We start from the raw sequence: 17,042 nt of genomic DNA, 5'->3' as shown, positions 1-17,042 counted from the left end.
TCAGGCAGGAGCCATGAAAAGTGAAAAAGCACAGGAGTTTATATTTCATGTCAGTTAACAGGGAAAAGTACTAAATTTCAGAGGAGAAGGAAAACCATAAGATTGAGATCAAAAATAACAGAAAAATAATCAATAAGGCAAACAAGGATCAATTTGTCTCTGTGGAGTCAACAACTGAAATTAAAGCTGAACTGTCAGTGTAATTATGTTAGTTTCTCACCAGTTGAAGGACAGTTAAATTGGTTTAAGCTAATTACACTAGGCAGACAAAACAATTACCTTAATGTTAGGTTCTAATATTTAAAAAAAATTCCAGGTGTTGAAAAGTGGAATGCTTTCTATGAACAAACCATTATACTTACTGCACATAAATTTAATATTTCAGTACTGGTAAGCAGTTGGAAATCCAATTTTTCTTCACCACAAGGATAGCATTCATAGAATTCTGGCTGCTTGTGCGTAATTGAGTACAGAACTAGAAGAAAACTTCTCTTCTCATTTGTAAAAATCCTATTAAAGAAATAAAGTTACTGTAAACAGAAATTTACATAAGAATGCAGTGCATTAACACAGTTCAGAGTAAATGAGGCTATGTAATCACAATATTAAGTTTTGCACAATAGCTTATTAAATAATAGTTTGTTGCCAAGTGTGGGTAGTGTGCAAATTGGAAGGAACTTGAAGTAGGTGAGATCTTGTGGATCTGGTGCCATGTTCTGCATCAGAATAACTTTTTAAATTAACATAAAATAAACAAATAATCAAAATGATTATGACATCTAAAACTTTGACAAACGTCTATAGACGTGTATTGAAGACTATACTGACTGGTTACATCACGGTCTAGTATAGAAGCACCAATTCCCTTGAATGGAAAATCCTCCAAAAAAGTAGTAGATACAACCTAGACCACCACAGGTAAAGCCCTCTCCACCATTGAGCACATCTATATGGAGCGCTGTTGCAGGAAAGCAGCAATCATCATCAAGGACTCCCACTATCCAGGCCAAGCTTTCTTCTCACTGTTACCCTCAGGAAGGTGGTACAGGAGCCTCAGGACCCATATGATCCACACCAACAGGTGCAGATATAGTCATTAGCCTTCAACCATCAGGCGCTTGAACCAATAACTTCACTCGCCCCCATCACTGAACTATTCTCACAATCTATAGAAACATTTTCACGAAATCTTCATGTCATGTTCTTGATATTTATTGCTTATTTATTTAAAACTATTCTTTTTTCCTTTTGTATTTGCAATTTGTTGCTGTTTGCACATTGGTTGTTTGTCCATCCTGTTGGATATAGTCTTTCATTGATTCCGTTAATTTCTTAGTATTTACTGTGTATGCCCACAAGAAAATGAATCTCAGGGTTGTATATGGGGACATATTTGTACTTAGATTATTTTAATTTATAAGTTTGAAGTAAATTTATTATCAATGTCAAGAAGAGAATCGCCAGTATACAAATGATGAAATCTCAACAAGCTCTGGCTTTCTAAGTCTTTAAATTTTGGACTTTGATGTTAGATAGCCCAGGCACAGAAATTCAAGACATACTGACAATTAATCAGCTAGGCTAGTATTCCATATAGAATTGCCGGCATTAGCTGGCAAGATCTAGTCTATTAGACTGTGTCTGTAATTTTCAGTGTTCAAGATCGCAGACCAGAGAAGAGTGATGAAAATAATAAGGCTCAGGGGAGCCCCAAAGCCAGGGCATCAAAGGGTATGGGGAGAAGGCAGGACAGTGGGGATGTCTGGCAGAATTGGATCAGCCCATGACTGAATGACAGAGTAGACTCGATGGGACAAATGGCCTATTTCTGCTTCTATATCTTGTGGTCTTATAACACAGGCACAGCAATGCAAAGGTTTCCATGAGAAGCACCTCATAAGAAATATTAGTTTTGTTCTTAAATTCAACAGATAACATTATGGATTTTTTAAAACATTAGAAGTTGTAAAACTGTACTTCAATTACAGACTGATTTAAGTTGTTGAACCTTACCTCTTTTGAATAGAAGAACTGAAAAGATACCTCAAGCAGCAGGCCCAAACTTGGGGACTATGTACATGAGTAGCACCACTCAACCAGCTAGAATACAAAAGGTGCAAAGAATTAAATTAATTAAATCAGCACTTCAGATGTATAAAATTGCACTATTGACAGTCTAATAGCAAATCAAAATCCAAGGTTTTTAAATGAAAAAAAATCTTTAAAAGTGCATCAATGGGGAAAAAAAATCCAACATACTTAAAATATTCCAATTCATAATTTTGACTGAAGATTAGTGAAAGCAAATTCTTAGTATCAAAGTATAAAAACACCTCAGAATATCCATTGTAAAGTATTGAGTTTCACCATTCCCATACCATCACAAAGCACCCATCAGAATTTTGTCATTCAGATAATGAAACATATCCCAATTTCTCATTTAGTGAAATATAGGCTAAATTTTAAACTTAACTCAAAGATCCCTTAAAAGGGCTTACTATATTATACTTACATTCCTACAAGAGGCAAAGTGAGCACTTTCGGATCAGATTCAAGTATCACTAGAAGCTTGCGTGTCTGATCCATTGTAAGGTATCTGTAATTTAAACAACATCTATTCACCAGCTGTTAGCACAAAATACAAAAACTTAAATCATTGTAATTAAATACTCTTGATATTATACAATACCTTGTAACTGATACAAAATACAAGAGTTGTAACTCATCCAAATACGTATAATTACAAAAAAGCTGAGAAAATTACAAAAATTGAGAAAGCTTGCTGATAATCAAGTAAAATATGTAAGATGTATATTAATGTCAGTAGGTGACTCCTAGTCTCCTACTTTACTACCTCTGAAAGCAGTTAAGTTACAATGAACAATTAGAATCAAAGCAAAATCCCAATAGTATCTGAATGCTTTAGAGCAATGCAGCAAACACCTATAATAAATTGGACATCTAAACCCTTTATAACAAGACTGAACTGTGGATTTATATTTTGTTTTTAAACCTATTTTGTGGGTGAACAAGTATTTTATAAAAAAAAATAAGATAAAATGATGTGATCAAAGGACATTAATCCCACAGAAACATGTCATAACAATGGCATTTGTACTTAACAACTTATTAGAGTTTGCTTAAGTACTAGCCATAACTTCTATGATTGGGGTTAGCTGCATCATATTCAAAATTATAATACCTGCACTACAACCACAACAAAAGCAATCACCTTTTTTAGACAGGCCTTCATTTTGAATGCCTATTTATAAAACACAATTTTAAAAAAAAATATTCTTGAGTTAATTTACAATTTAAAACACCAAAAAATTTAAAATACGACTATCATTCCCAACAACTGTGAAAAAAGATTACTAAAATACAGTATTGCCTCCAATGGAAATTTCTTGGTACTGAGATGATTTTCCAGGCAAGTACTTTCATTTACAATGTGCATTCTTTGCAAGTTGGCATTTTTATGTAAATGTAGCAACAACATTATTTGCCTCAAAACAGTTCTCATCACTAATTTCTGGTTGCTTATTTTGAGTCAGCTTCCAAAGCATTTCTGAAGTTAGATCAAAGAGGTAGATGAGATAGCAAGTAAAATACTTTTCCTCTAAATAATGACAATATCATTCTCTGGTAATAGCTGTTAGAATACATAATTGATAATTTCAAATTCAAGGCTTTCATCAGTTGTTTACTAACAACACCCATTGAAATAGATTCTGTGTTTCCTTAACATGAAATGGCCTGAGGCAAGATTGAAAACTGAAATACTGCAGGCTTATTAAGTTTTTAATTCCCCAAAAGTGTAAAGTATATATACATTATAAAACAATTCTGGGAATATCAGAATCAGGTTTATTATCACTGGCATGTGACGTAAAATTTGTTAACTTAGCAGCAGCAGTTCAATCCAATCGATAATATAGAAGAGATAAAATTTAAATAAATAAACAAGCAAATCAATTACAGTCTACATATATTGAATAGATTTTTAAAAGGTGCTAAAAACAAATACTGTATATTAAAAATAGTGTGGTAGTGTCGAAAGATTCAATGTCCATTTAGGAATCAGATGGCAGAGGGGAAGAAGCTGTTCCTGAACTGCTGAGTATGTGCCTTCAGACTTCTGTACCTCCTACATCGAGGGTCGGCAACCTGCGGCTCCCGAGCCATTTGTGGCTCATTCACCTCTGTGCTGCGGCTCCCTGTGGCTTTGGGAAATAATTGGTCAGTATTTAATTAAAATGTATTTTATGTTAGTTTGTTAGCTTTTGAAATGTAATTCTAAATTTGAAGATTATGGTGATCTTGTACAATCTAAGTGTGGCTGGCACATCCGAAACGGCTCACAATTAGCCAGCATTCCGGCTAAGGGAGATAGCCTACGGGGGTTTGTGAGTACGCGTCTTTTGCAGCATCTGCGTCCATGGGGGCTGGGTTGAGGGAGGCTTAAAAGCAAGGCTGTTTAGTTCGAATAAAGCTATCTTTGACTGCAGTTTACTGACACCGCTACAACGTGTTTTTATCGCTGGCTGTCCAGACGGAAGGTGCTGAAACGCTTTGTCGTGTGTCTGGAAGAAGTGAAAACTTTCCTGGGCAGCAAAGGGCTCACCTTTCCTGAGCTGGAACAGCCAGAGTGGCTGGAAAAGCTACACTTCATGGTAGACATGACAGCGCACCTGAACACGCTGAACACAGCTCTTCAGGGGAAAGGACGCACAGCCCTGCACATGTTGGAGGATGTTTTGGCATTCGAGCGCAAGTTGACGTTGCTTGCCAGAGACTTACAGAAAGGCACTTTGTCTCACTTCCCCAATTTGAGAGAGTTCAAACAAGGTCACGACATGATAATTTCGGAGTATTTACATTCTGCAATCATCGCAATGCAAACATCGTTTGGGAAACGCTTCTGTGAGTTCAGAGAGGAAAAAAACACATTATCCTTCCCGGTCACTCCCTTAAGCATCGATCCTTCCCTACTGAATACGACTGCATTGGCAGGTGTGAGTCAACCTGATCTTGAGATGGAACTGGCCGACATAGCCGACAAAGACATATGGGTGTCCAAGTTTAGACGCTTGACAGCAGACCTTGAAGATGTTGCCCGTCAGAAGGCCGTTCTTGCTCAGAAACACAAATGGAGTGATATTGAAAACCTTCCAAAACCGGACAAACTTGTGTTCGAAACATGGAATGCTATGCCCGACATTTATGTAAACATTAAAAAGTATGCGCTTTGAGTCCTGTCGATCTTTGGATCCACATATGTAAGTGAGCAGGTGTTCTCCAACATGAACTTTATTAAAAACAAACATCGCACACGCCTCACAGATGACAGCTTGCGATCCTGTGTAAAGATGAAGGTGACGTCATACAGCCCTGATGTGCAGACGCTGTGCGCTGAGGTCCAGGAGCAGAAATCCCATTAACCAAGTATGATAAATATTTTAATTGCCTATTATTTTATGTATATTCATATTTTTTCATTGTTCAGTGAAATAGTCCTTTTATTTTTCAGGCTGACAGCTGGCTGATGTTATTTTTGGTTTGCTGCTGGCGGAAAATTTAAGTTCGGCGTTTTTCATAAATACAAGAAGGACTCAAATAGACATTGAGTATTTTACTTAAAAGTAACTTTCAACCCAACGTCTTTTTTTCGGAGTTCAAAACGTTTTTGTTGCATGCAGAAATGTAATTTCGTTTTCTCTGCAGGAGTTCATCAATTTCATAAATGCAACACATTATAGTTTGTTTATACATAGCATAAAGGCAAAAAAAAACGTTGTATGCAGTGTTATTTCATTTTAAATGTCAAACGGGTTTTGTGGCTCCCAGTGTTTTCTTTTCTGTGGGAAACGGGTCCAAGTGGCTCTTTCAGTGGTAAAGGTTGCTGACCCCTGTCCTACATGATAGTAACAGTGAGAAAAGGGCATGCCCTAGATCGGGGATCGGCAACCCGCGGCTCCGGAGCCACATGCGTCTCTTTCACCTCTGTGCTGCGGCTCCCTGTGGCTTTGGAAAATAAATGGTCAGTACTTAATTAAAATGTATTTTATGTTAGTTTGTGAAATGTAATTCTAAATTTGAAGATTATGGTGATTTTGTACAATCTAAATAAGACGTTGTGGCGACCCATTTCCTGGCACATTGGAACTGGCTCACAATTAGCCAGTGTTCAGGCTAAGGGAGATAGCTTATGGGGGTTTGTGAGTACTTGTCTTTTGGAGCATCCACGCCCATGGGGGGGGGGGGGCAGGTTGAGGGAGGCTTAAAAGCAAGACTGTTCAGTTCGAATAAAGTTATTCGACTGCAGTTTACTGACTGCGTGAGCACACCACTACATCGTGTTTTTATCGCTATTAATATATGTCACCACTGCCAATACCTGACACCCGTCAGTGCGTGATTTCTTTAATTTTTCGATCCAAGGTAGGCTAACTATGGAGAATTCTAAAAAAATGAAAAGTGACTGAAGAAAACAGAACATTCAATGATACGTGGACAGATTCATTTGCTTTCACTGTTGACGAGACTGGTTTACCGGTATGCTTAAAATGCAATGAGAAACTAGCAAACAACAAAAAGTCAAATGTCGCAAGGCATTTCCAGAATAAACACGCAGCCTTTGCTCAAAAATATCTGGATGGAGATGAGAGAAAAAAAGCCGTTTCGGAACTGATGCGGAAGGTTGATCTGAGCAAAAATCATTTCCAGAAATGGATGAAGTCTGGAAAATCAACTACATACGCTAGTTATATTGCCGCTCAGGAAATAGTCAGGCACGGGAAGCAGTTTACAGATGGTGAATATATAAAAGAATCTTTCATTAAGATTTCAGAACATCTATTCACGGACTTTAAAAACAAGAGTGAAATTGTGCAGAAAATCAGGGATATGCCCCTCTCTGCAAAGACTGTCAAAGACAGAACCATAAAAATGACAGAAGACATCACAAGACAGCAAATTAAAGACATCAATTCAGCTGTGGCCTACTCGATTGCCTGTGACGAGTCTAAAGACAAAGGTGATATTGAACAAATAGCGCTGTTCTGCCGGTATGTAAACTCTGCCGGGCCACAGGAAGAACTGATTGAGTTGATACCTCTAAAAGACCAAACACGGAGGGGGGGGGGGGGGGGGGGAGGACATCTGTGAGGCTGTCTTGAATTGTTTAAGAGCCAAAGGAATAAAGACCACCCACCTGGTGTCAGTAGCTACTGATGGGGCACCGAGTATGACAGGAGCGCACAAGGGATTTGTGGCTTTACTGCAGAAGTCGCTGGACAGAAAGCTGCTGACTTTTCACTGCATCTTGCACCAAGAGGCACTGTGCGCTCAAACATTTCCTCCGGAATGCACAGAAGTAATGGATGTTGTCATTCAGATTGTCAATAAAATAATGGCAAAAAGTTTAAATCACCGTCAATTCCGTTTGTTACTGGACGAGCTGGAAAGCACATATTCTGATCTCCTGCTGCACAACAAAGTCCAGTGGCTGTCCAGAGTGGAGATGCTGAAACGCTTTGTCGCGTGTCTGGAAGAAGTGAAAACTTTCCTGGGCAGCAAAGGGCTCACCTTTCCTGAGCTGGAACAGCCAGAGTGGCTGGAAAAGCTACACTTCATGGTAGACATGACAGTGCACCTGAACACACTGAACACAGCTCTTCAGAGGAAAGGACGTACAGCCCTACACATGTTGGAGGATGTTTTGGCATTCGAGCGCAAGTTGACAGTGCTTGTCAGAGATTTACAGAAAGGCACTTTGTCTCACTTCCCCAATTTGAGAGAGTTCAAACAAGGTCACGACATGATAAATTCGGAGTATTTACATTCTGCAATCATCGCAATGCAAACATCGTTTGGGAAACGCTTCTGTGAGTTCAGAGAGGAAAAAAAAACACATTATCCTTCCCGGTCACTCCCCTAAGCATCGATCCATCCCTACTGAATACGACTGCATTGGCAGGTGTGAGTCAACCTGATCTTGAGATGGAACTGGCCAACATAGCCGACAAAGACATATGGGTGTCCAAGTTTAGACGCTTGACAGCAGACCTTGAAGATGTTCCCCGTCAGAAGGCCGTACTTGCTCAGAATCACAAATGGAGTGATATTGAAAACCTCCCAAAACCGGACAAACTTGTGTTCGAAACATGGAATGCTATCCCCGACATTTATGTAAACATTAAAAAGTATGCGCTTGGAGTCCTGTCGATCTTTGGATCCACATATGCATGTGAGCAGGTGTTCTCCAACATGAACTTTATTAAAAACAAACATCGTGCACGCCTCACAGATGACAGCTTGCGATCCTGTGTAAAGATGAAGGTGACGTCATACAGCCCTGATGTGCAGATGCTGTGCGCTGAGGTCCAGGAGCAGAAATCCCATTAACCAAGTATGATAAATATTTTAATTGCCTATTATTTTACGTATATTCATATTTTTTCATTGTTCAGTGAAATAGTCCTTTTATTTTTCAGGTTGACAGCTGGCTGACGTTATTTTTGGTTTGCTGCTGGTGGAAAATTTAAGTTTGGCGTTTTTCACAAATACAAGAAGGACAAATAGACATTGAGTATTTTACTTAAAAGTAACCTTCAACCCAGCGTCTTTTTTTTCGGATTTCAAAATGTTTTTGTTGCATGCAGAAATGTAATTTCGTTTTCTCTGCAGGAGTTCATCAATTTCATAAATGCAGCACATTATAGTTTGTTTATACATAGCATAAAGGCAAAAAAAACATTGTATGCAGTGTTATTTCATTTTAAATGTCAAACGGGTTTTGTGGCTCCCAGTGTTTTCTTTTCTGTAGGAAACGGGTCCAAGTGGCTCTTTCAGTGGTAAAGGTTGCTGACCCCTGCCCTAGATGCTGGAGGTCCTTAATAATGGACGCTGCCTTTCTGAGACACCACTCCCTGAAGATGTCCTGGGTACTTTGTAGGTTAGTACCCAAGATGGAGCTGATTAGAGTCACAACCCTCTGCAGCTTCTTTTGGGCCTGTGCAGTAGCCCCTCCGTACCAGATAGTGATGCAGCCTGTCAGAATGCTCTCGACAGTACAACTATAGAAGATTTTGAGTCTACTTGTTGACATGCCAAATTTCTTCGAGCTCCTAATAAAGTATAGCCACTGTCTTGCCTTCTTTATAACTACATCAATATGTTGGGACCAGGTTACATCCTCAGAGACCTTGACAACCAGGAACTTGAAACTGCTCCCTCGCTCCACTTCTGATCCCTCTGAGGATTGGTATGTGTTCCTCCGTCTTGCCCCTCCTGAAGTTCACGATCAGCTCTTTCCTCTTACTGACGTTGAGTGCCAGGTTGTTGCTGCGGCACCACTCCACTTGTAAAGCTAAAGATACTAAATTTAACTGCTTCACTAATAGAAGTGAAAATTTATTTTCCGAAACATAAGGCAATGGAATTTTTTTTTATATTAAATTAATTAACTTGATTCCTGGCAAAATGGTTTTAATGCATTCAGTTCTGGTCTGGATGGGCTTTTTCTAGCAGCAATTGTTGCAAAGACCATTTCCAACTCCACTAATAACTGATGTTCTCTGTTTACTCTTCATTGGTTATATTTCATTGCTTGCAGATACTAATGCCTTAGAAGTGTAGTTTCCATAAACTTTTCTGACTTGCCAATATTTTAGTGCAGGGTACTGAATTAGCACTCCAGTAATGGGAGCTCATAAAAACAAGTTTATGTTCCAGTGCTGATTGAATGGTGTCTTTTGGACTTTCTCAAACGCTTTGTGAAATTGTTTACTTGGTTGAGTGGATACAAAATACTTCAACACTGCTCTACAAACAACAGCAGACTAATGCCCATACTTTAAGAATTTTTGAATTATTACAGCACAGGAGACTAATCTTCTTCATGGAGTTTGCCTGCCTACAATACAGCAATTCTTTCCCCACTGTCCTAAAAATTCTCTCTCAACTGCCGTAGGACTCTTTCTCCCTAACACTATAAAACTGATCTGTGGGTAATTACCATATTGCTGTGAATATAATTACCATTTTCTGTATTTGAGATTACAACTCTAAAAGTACATTGTTAGCTGTAAAACATGTGACCCCACAAAAAGCAGGTCTCTTTTTTTCCTTAACTATTTCCATCCTAACATCACAAAACCTGTTTCTCCCTCAAAACCAGATCTAATATCTTGTAAATTGGTTTGATGATACTATTGCAAAGTACTACGAGATGCTTACCTATATTCATATAATGCCTTCAGCAGCAAATTTCTTTAAACAAAATCAGGCTTTCAGAATCATCATATGTGAACAAATATGCAACAAATTTGAATATGACATCTTAAAATTTCCCACAATTGCATACATTTTCAATGTTTTCATGCCCAACTCACCCAAATTTGTACGTTCCTTGAATCTGAGCAATGTTAAGTGGGCTGGTTAAATTTCTTGCCAAAGCTGTAGGGATTATGGGAATTTTATTGATTGGAGTAGCTTCAAAGACTATTGCTATTGTAACAGCTGCCCAGCGAAGTTCCAGGGTTAGGTTATCCAACTGGTCCACGCATGTAATATGCCCTCTCATTGTAAGAAGTCTAGAAGAGTCGATTGTTTCCTTGCCACTACAGTAGTAGTGTAGCGCCTGGTAAATTAGAATAGACACAATTACTACTGTCCATATAGATTTCAACATTATCATTCTAACACAAAAAAAAGATGAGTTCAAACCCACAAAACAATGTCAAAGCACCATGCATTCAGAGTAAGCTACATTGACTCCAGTAGTACATTATAAAATATAAAAAATAAGTTTGCAAAGGGGTGTAGAAAGAAATTATTTGATGTAATTAATATTTAATATACTCTTAGATAATTATCAAAGCCTGGAAATGCTTTGCATTTGAATTCCATCAATACATGATATGAAAACTTGCTCCTTCCAAATTTTCAGAGTATGGATTGACTTCTGCAATGCCATGTAACATATTTCATAATATGAAAAGCATAAATATAGTACAAATCAAATAATTCTAGATTAAAGCAAACGACTAGTTATTTTGTGCAATGTTCCAGCATCTACTGTATCAGCAAATTCTTCTAGACTGATTAGATTATCAAGAAAAAAATACTCTCAAATGTTCCAAAAATCTACCAGCTAAGACAAGAGAACACCATGGTCTGCAGATTTCTATCACAGTTGGACTCCATTGCCCGGTGGCTGGAGCTTAATCATTGTGAAAATAGCAAGGAGTTATAAACCTCCTAAAACAATTCTTGTTCCAGGGAATATTAAACTGGAAGTACTCAGCAATTAAGCATCAACTGGGGAGAGAGAAAGAGACAACATTTCAGGTTGACTCCTTTTCATCAGAACTAGGAAAATAGAAAACAAGAGATCACATCATAAAAACTGAATGTAATATACAAAATTGAATGTCATATGAATGAACCACTGCTCCACAGGGAAGTGTGTTTGATTTGCTGAAAGATCAAAGACAAGATATAAAATGACAGGTTACATCTCAGAAAAAATTCACAGTAGATTCAACAAAAAAAAAGAATAACCCAAACCATTTTCTCATATAGGAAACCAAAGTCTGCAGCCAATGCCAGATTAACAAAAGTAGAAAAAGAGGAATATTTTAAAAAGAAAATCTTCTGAGTCACTTCAGAAAATGCCTACATAAGTACTCTTAAAATTCAACATTGTTCTGTCATTCATATGTAATTACCTTAAATGCAGCATGGAAATCCTCAGACGTATAGACATTGATGTCTCTAGAAACAGGTCCTTGAGTATCAACTGTACATGGAATTAGGAAATCACCAGGAAGAAGTGCTGTGGGAACCTTGTCAGAGCGTCCAGCAACTTCTCGTCCGGGATCAATGCGATCTATAGTTACTGTAACACCTTCCTCATCTGCATTGTGAGACAAATTACACTCACTTAACCAAGTAAACAATTTCACAAAGCCTTATTTAAACAGAAGTTTCACAAAAGGTTAGTTCAGAAAATGTCATTTTGCAAATGAAATTAAATTTCACTGATCAACAATGTGACAACATAGACACAAGAAATAGAATGCAAATGAAATGAAACATTGAACAAAAAGAAATTCAAATTTGACTGATATTTTAAGACATTGAAAGGCATAAGATGTCAAAGCAAAACAATTCAATGGCATGAAAATTACATCCAGCTGAGCTGTTGTGATGAATATCCACTTGCAACAATGCAGCATGAGGAAAAAGTAATAGAACTACAAAGAGATGATCAAGTATAAGTTCAGTTTATTTTCATTTGACTGTGCTCATTGATTTCGCCAAATGAAACTGCATTTTTCCAGACCAAGGTGTACAAAATAGTACATATAACTCACAAAGTAACACACCAAAATAAATTGAGAATATATGATACAAGTGAAAAAGTAAACACATTACTGGTGTTTCATACATGATTAAACCTGCGTGGTATCAGTGGGTTCAGTAGCCTGGGGGAGGAAGCTGTTTCCCATTCTAACAGTTCTAGTCCTAATGCTACACTAGCTCCTGCCTGATGATAGAGGTTCAAAGAGATCGTTGGATGGATGGGAGGGATCACTGACAATTCTAGAAGCACTGCGTACACAGAACTCCCGATAAATATCTCTATTGGAGAGAGTCCCTGAAGATCCTCCCAGCAGTCCTTGCCAAATGTTGCAGGGTTTTGTGGTCAGATGCCTTGTAATTCCCATACCAAATGGTGATACAGCTGGTCAGGATACCCTTGATGGTGCTCTTGTAAAAATTGGACGTGGTTGAAGCAGGTTACTGTCACTCTCTTGGGTACCAGTATGGTGGGCCACTTTGAAGCCTCAGGGGACAGCGGACCATTCCAGAGATACTGACGATGTCTGTTAGACACTGTTTACAGGGCTGCACGGTGCCTCAGCATCAGATCAGGTATGTTACCAGGCCCCACAGCTTTAAGTGACTCTGGCTAAGGTCTTTCTCAGATCAGCTGTGGCCAGACAGAGTGCCTGCTCTGGGGAAGCAGGGGAACTAAAAAATCAAATTGTCACTGTCTTTGATGTGCAGCATGGACTTGTAGTCAGTTATTATTTGAATGTATTGTCACACGTGCCTCATGTTTCTGGTGTCACAGAAACATTTTCTGTGAATAATGCCATTTACCTTCTTGATGGCACGAGAAAACACAGTTCTTGCTGACCTGAGGACTGTCTTATTACCTAGCAAGTTACACCTATAAATATTATGCCAAGAAATGGGAAGGCAAATGAAGCACTATTATAGCAATATGAGATGGCTCCAGAAGCATTAAGGAATAAGATTGTATGGTGCTGAGCTCCAAGCTTCATTGATCAACACAAATCAACTGGGCTCCCCAAGGAAGAAGGCAACTGGGCACAGACACACAGAGTGATCCTGGGATAAATTACAGGGAAACAATGCCACCTTGATATGGGAAAATATGATAACTGTTGGGATGTATCGGTACGTTACTGTGGGAGAGATGTAGAAGAAATGGAAAGGAGCAGTCGCTGGAGTGTCAGAGGTACAGTCTAGCACACAAGGAAGAGAAGAAGTCTGAGCAGTGCAATCCACATTCTTTCATCTTGAAAAATCAAGATCCACACCAATTCAATTTAGGTTGGGTCAGTGTCATTTCAAATTAATCGAAACATTTCACTAGGATCTACTTAAAAATATTGGTTTGCTTTCAGTTTTAGCTGCTTTTCCATTAAACAATTTTTTTTGAATAAAGAAGTGTCAAAACAATGGAGATCTAGAAGTATGAGATTTTTTTGTAAAAAAAACTGATTGTAGTGTCACTGAAAAGAAAAGCATATTGTTCAAACTCCTTAGATAAAAACCACATTAGAATAGCTTCTTCCTGACAACAGCATTATTTGACTAACTACAATGTGACAAATTTTACAATAGGAACTTATGTACTGATAAATGATTGGTAGATTTTATATTTTGAATATTTAATCATTAATGTGATTAGATGGAGAGCAGAGATTTACAAAAGGTAAGTAGTGTTTCACAGATGAATGAAACTTGATTTTTGAGGTTGTAACCAATAGAATAGTAAAGGGAAAATTATTCTATTGGTTGCAGATGCAATTTACATATTTGGAATTTCAGAAGATCTTTGATAAGGTGACACACAAGTTACAAAACAAAATTAGAACAAATGGGATAGCCAAGTTTACTGAAGATACTATGGTGAATTGCAGGGTGGGCTGTGAAAAGGATTCTGATAGACTAAACTGCGAGCATCAAGTGTTGTTTATATTCCAGTCTGATCAATATATTTCTGACCATCAATTGAATTAAATATTTATGGAACTGGTACAGAAAATATAAAACTTCTATACACGTTGCCTAGAAGTAGATACAGACTCCAAAATTACAATAAAAATAACTACAATTTTCCTTTCAGAAATTGGTTTTAATGAACTTACCATCGTCGACTACTAGAGAGCCAAGCAGGAAACAGAAGAAAACTTTGCTTTCACTCTGTTTGGCATGGCGATGGACCAGACGCAAGGTCTTCTCCAACACACGCAGCTTCGGGTTTCTGTGGAATGGGATGTAGTTACTAAACATAGAATTACGATGGTAAAAACTCCTAACCTCTTCACAAAGAAATCAGTTCTTAAAAAAATTATGGCAGCAGTATCTAATTTTCTAAAGTAAACCACTGCAGACTTTAAATTACTATAAAAACTAAAACTACTTTACTTGCCAATGAAGGGTCTCAGGCCACAACAACTGCTTATTCCCCTCCATAGATGCTGCCTAAATTGCTGAATTCCTACTGCATTGTATGTGCATTTTTCAGAGTTTACTACTTTAATCCTTGGATCAAAAAAGTTATTGACAGCCAGCTCCACTGTAGGCAAAACTCTCCCCACCACTGAAGACATCTTTACGAGACAGTGCCTCAAAAAGACAACTTCCATCATTAAGGACCTTAAAATCCGAGCTATAATTCCTCTGATTACTATCATCAGGGAAGAGGGAAAGCAGCCTGACTCAACATTTCAAGAACAGCTTCTTCCCCACCCCCTCCATCATTTCTGAACATTCCCTGTCCACTACCTTGTTATTCTTTAGTTTGCACCATTTCTGTATTGTATACATTTATCTTTGCACTGTACTGCTGGGACAAAACAAATTTCACATCATATATCCGTGATAATAAACCTTACCCTGAAACCAATGAAAATATTAATTCAAACAGTACAATGCCACACAACATCAGCTTGCAACTTGTAAGAAAATAATTGTGAAAATTAAGCCATATACAGGGAAAACAGAATCTGTGATTCCTACCTGTAGTATGCAAGTTGAAGGCTAACTGCATCACCAAGAGGTGTTGGATCCCACAAAGCTATCTTTGCCTTAGGAAAGGTGAAAGGCATTATTCCATGTTCCAAAGGCCTGCAAAGAACGTGAATGTATCTTTAAGAAAATATACATCACAAAAGAAAACATTTTCAGAACACCAGTTGTGGCTCAATAACAATCTGTATTACTTACTTCTGGGTCCGCTGGCTTTCAGCTTTATATGAAAATTCCATTAGATGAGACGAGAAGTTCGTCAAACTTATTTTCAATGATTTGTTCTGAAATGAAGCAACAACTTCAAGAATTACTAAATGTTCTCAAATACTTTTGCTTTCATTAGTTGATAAAGTGACAACTTTGCAAAACCAAGAAACATCTACTAAGGTAACAGATGAAAGATGAATACATAAAATATCATAGTAATTTTTCTTTACATATTGGCTGGTTTCATTAATGAAGGTTTCACTACTTGCAAAGGTCCACTCCATCTACTCTTCTCCATATCCATTCAAAATTATACATTGTTGAAAATTATATACATACTTGTGACTCAGAAAAAGTCATGATTTTAAACTGTACTCGTGTTCCAAAACCAGTAAATGCTGCAGTCAACAGATAATACCTTACCTGCTGAGTGTTTCCACATCTGATTTTCACATTGTTTTCTGCTGACCTGAATGAAAAATATCTGGACAAACTAGTTTCATTCCTTGTCAGTTGATAAAAGTCTATACCCTTTGTTACTAACAAGTTAACATTTTTACTCCTTATACAAGATGGTGCCACACTAGTGGCAGCTTGTTGCAGTAGCTCCTCTGCTTGTCGCTTTTCATATTATTTCATGTTATTTTATGTTTTCTTGTGTGTCATTCTGGATTATTGAGTGCCAGAACCATTTGTGATGGCTACCTTGTGCTTGAAGTAAAGGTTGTGCATATTCCAGAGACCAGCTGATTAAGAGCGATGCAAACCGACACTACTGCTGGAGTACATTCTGAGATTCCATGGAAACCTGGGGAGGTGACGCAGAGGCTGCAGACCCAGAGTGAAAGTTGAGGCTGGGAGGAGGAAATATAGACCTTCCATTCTTCATGATCATCATGTGATGTGTGGGGTCCTTGGGAAATAAAATAGGTGAGCTTGGTGCACTGTTCGAGATCCAGAAGCAATAGTGCCTAACTAGGAGCTGGCTACATGTGCCGTTCCTGGACTGTGGAGCTGCCTTACCCAGCTTCAATACTGTCTGAGCAGATAAAGGCCTATATTATTATTATCTGGTACTTTATTATTAGTTAAATCTGCACACTGCTGAGTAAGTTTTTAAATGTTGCTGCTGTACTAAGGGAATTTCCCCACTCAGGATTAATAAAGTACTTATTATTATTATTATGACGGCAAAAGTTTTAAATTTAGTAAACACAAAACACTGAAGCAAAGAAAACAAAAGCTATTGATTGGGAATTCAAATATATCAAAAACAAAAAAATTGTTAAGATATAATATTGGATGATTTTTTATTAACATTAATGTTGCAAATAAGACTGTCTAATTACTGATGTGAGTTCACATGTAAAGCTATGACAGCTGTTAAATCATAAATCAGAGACGAAAGTAAACATCAGCTGAGTGCGAACAAAACACCCCTAATACTCGATTGGGTGTTATGTAATGAACTGAAGATG

General features: G+C 37.8%; 1 protein-coding gene across 1 annotated transcript in view; it reads right to left on the bottom strand.

The window, feature by feature from the left end:
* Positions 1–15,713, bottom strand: part of stil (STIL centriolar assembly protein) — a 47,917-nt gene extending 32,204 nt beyond the window's left edge. The window contains exons 1-7 of the mRNA XM_059984279.1: positions 15,346–15,713; positions 14,472–14,587; positions 11,733–11,920; positions 10,395–10,642; positions 2,513–2,596; positions 2,014–2,100; positions 363–510 (exon numbers count right to left, since the gene is read on the bottom strand). Of these exons, the coding sequence (XP_059840262.1) occupies positions 363–510; positions 2,014–2,100; positions 2,513–2,596; positions 10,395–10,642; positions 11,733–11,920; positions 14,472–14,587; positions 15,346–15,434 (960 nt within the window). The 5' untranslated portion in view covers positions 15,435–15,713. The remainder of the gene's footprint in view (positions 1–362; positions 511–2,013; positions 2,101–2,512; positions 2,597–10,394; positions 10,643–11,732; positions 11,921–14,471; positions 14,588–15,345) is intronic.
* Positions 15,714–17,042: the final 1,329 nt, after the last annotated feature.

Source organism: Hypanus sabinus, chromosome 11 (genome assembly GCF_030144855.1).
Source record: "Hypanus sabinus isolate sHypSab1 chromosome 11, sHypSab1.hap1, whole genome shotgun sequence".
Lineage (NCBI taxonomy): Eukaryota > Metazoa > Chordata > Chondrichthyes > Myliobatiformes > Dasyatidae > Hypanus > Hypanus sabinus.
Note: the sequence above shows the minus strand (reverse complement) of the source record. Positions and strands in the feature narration are given on the sequence as shown.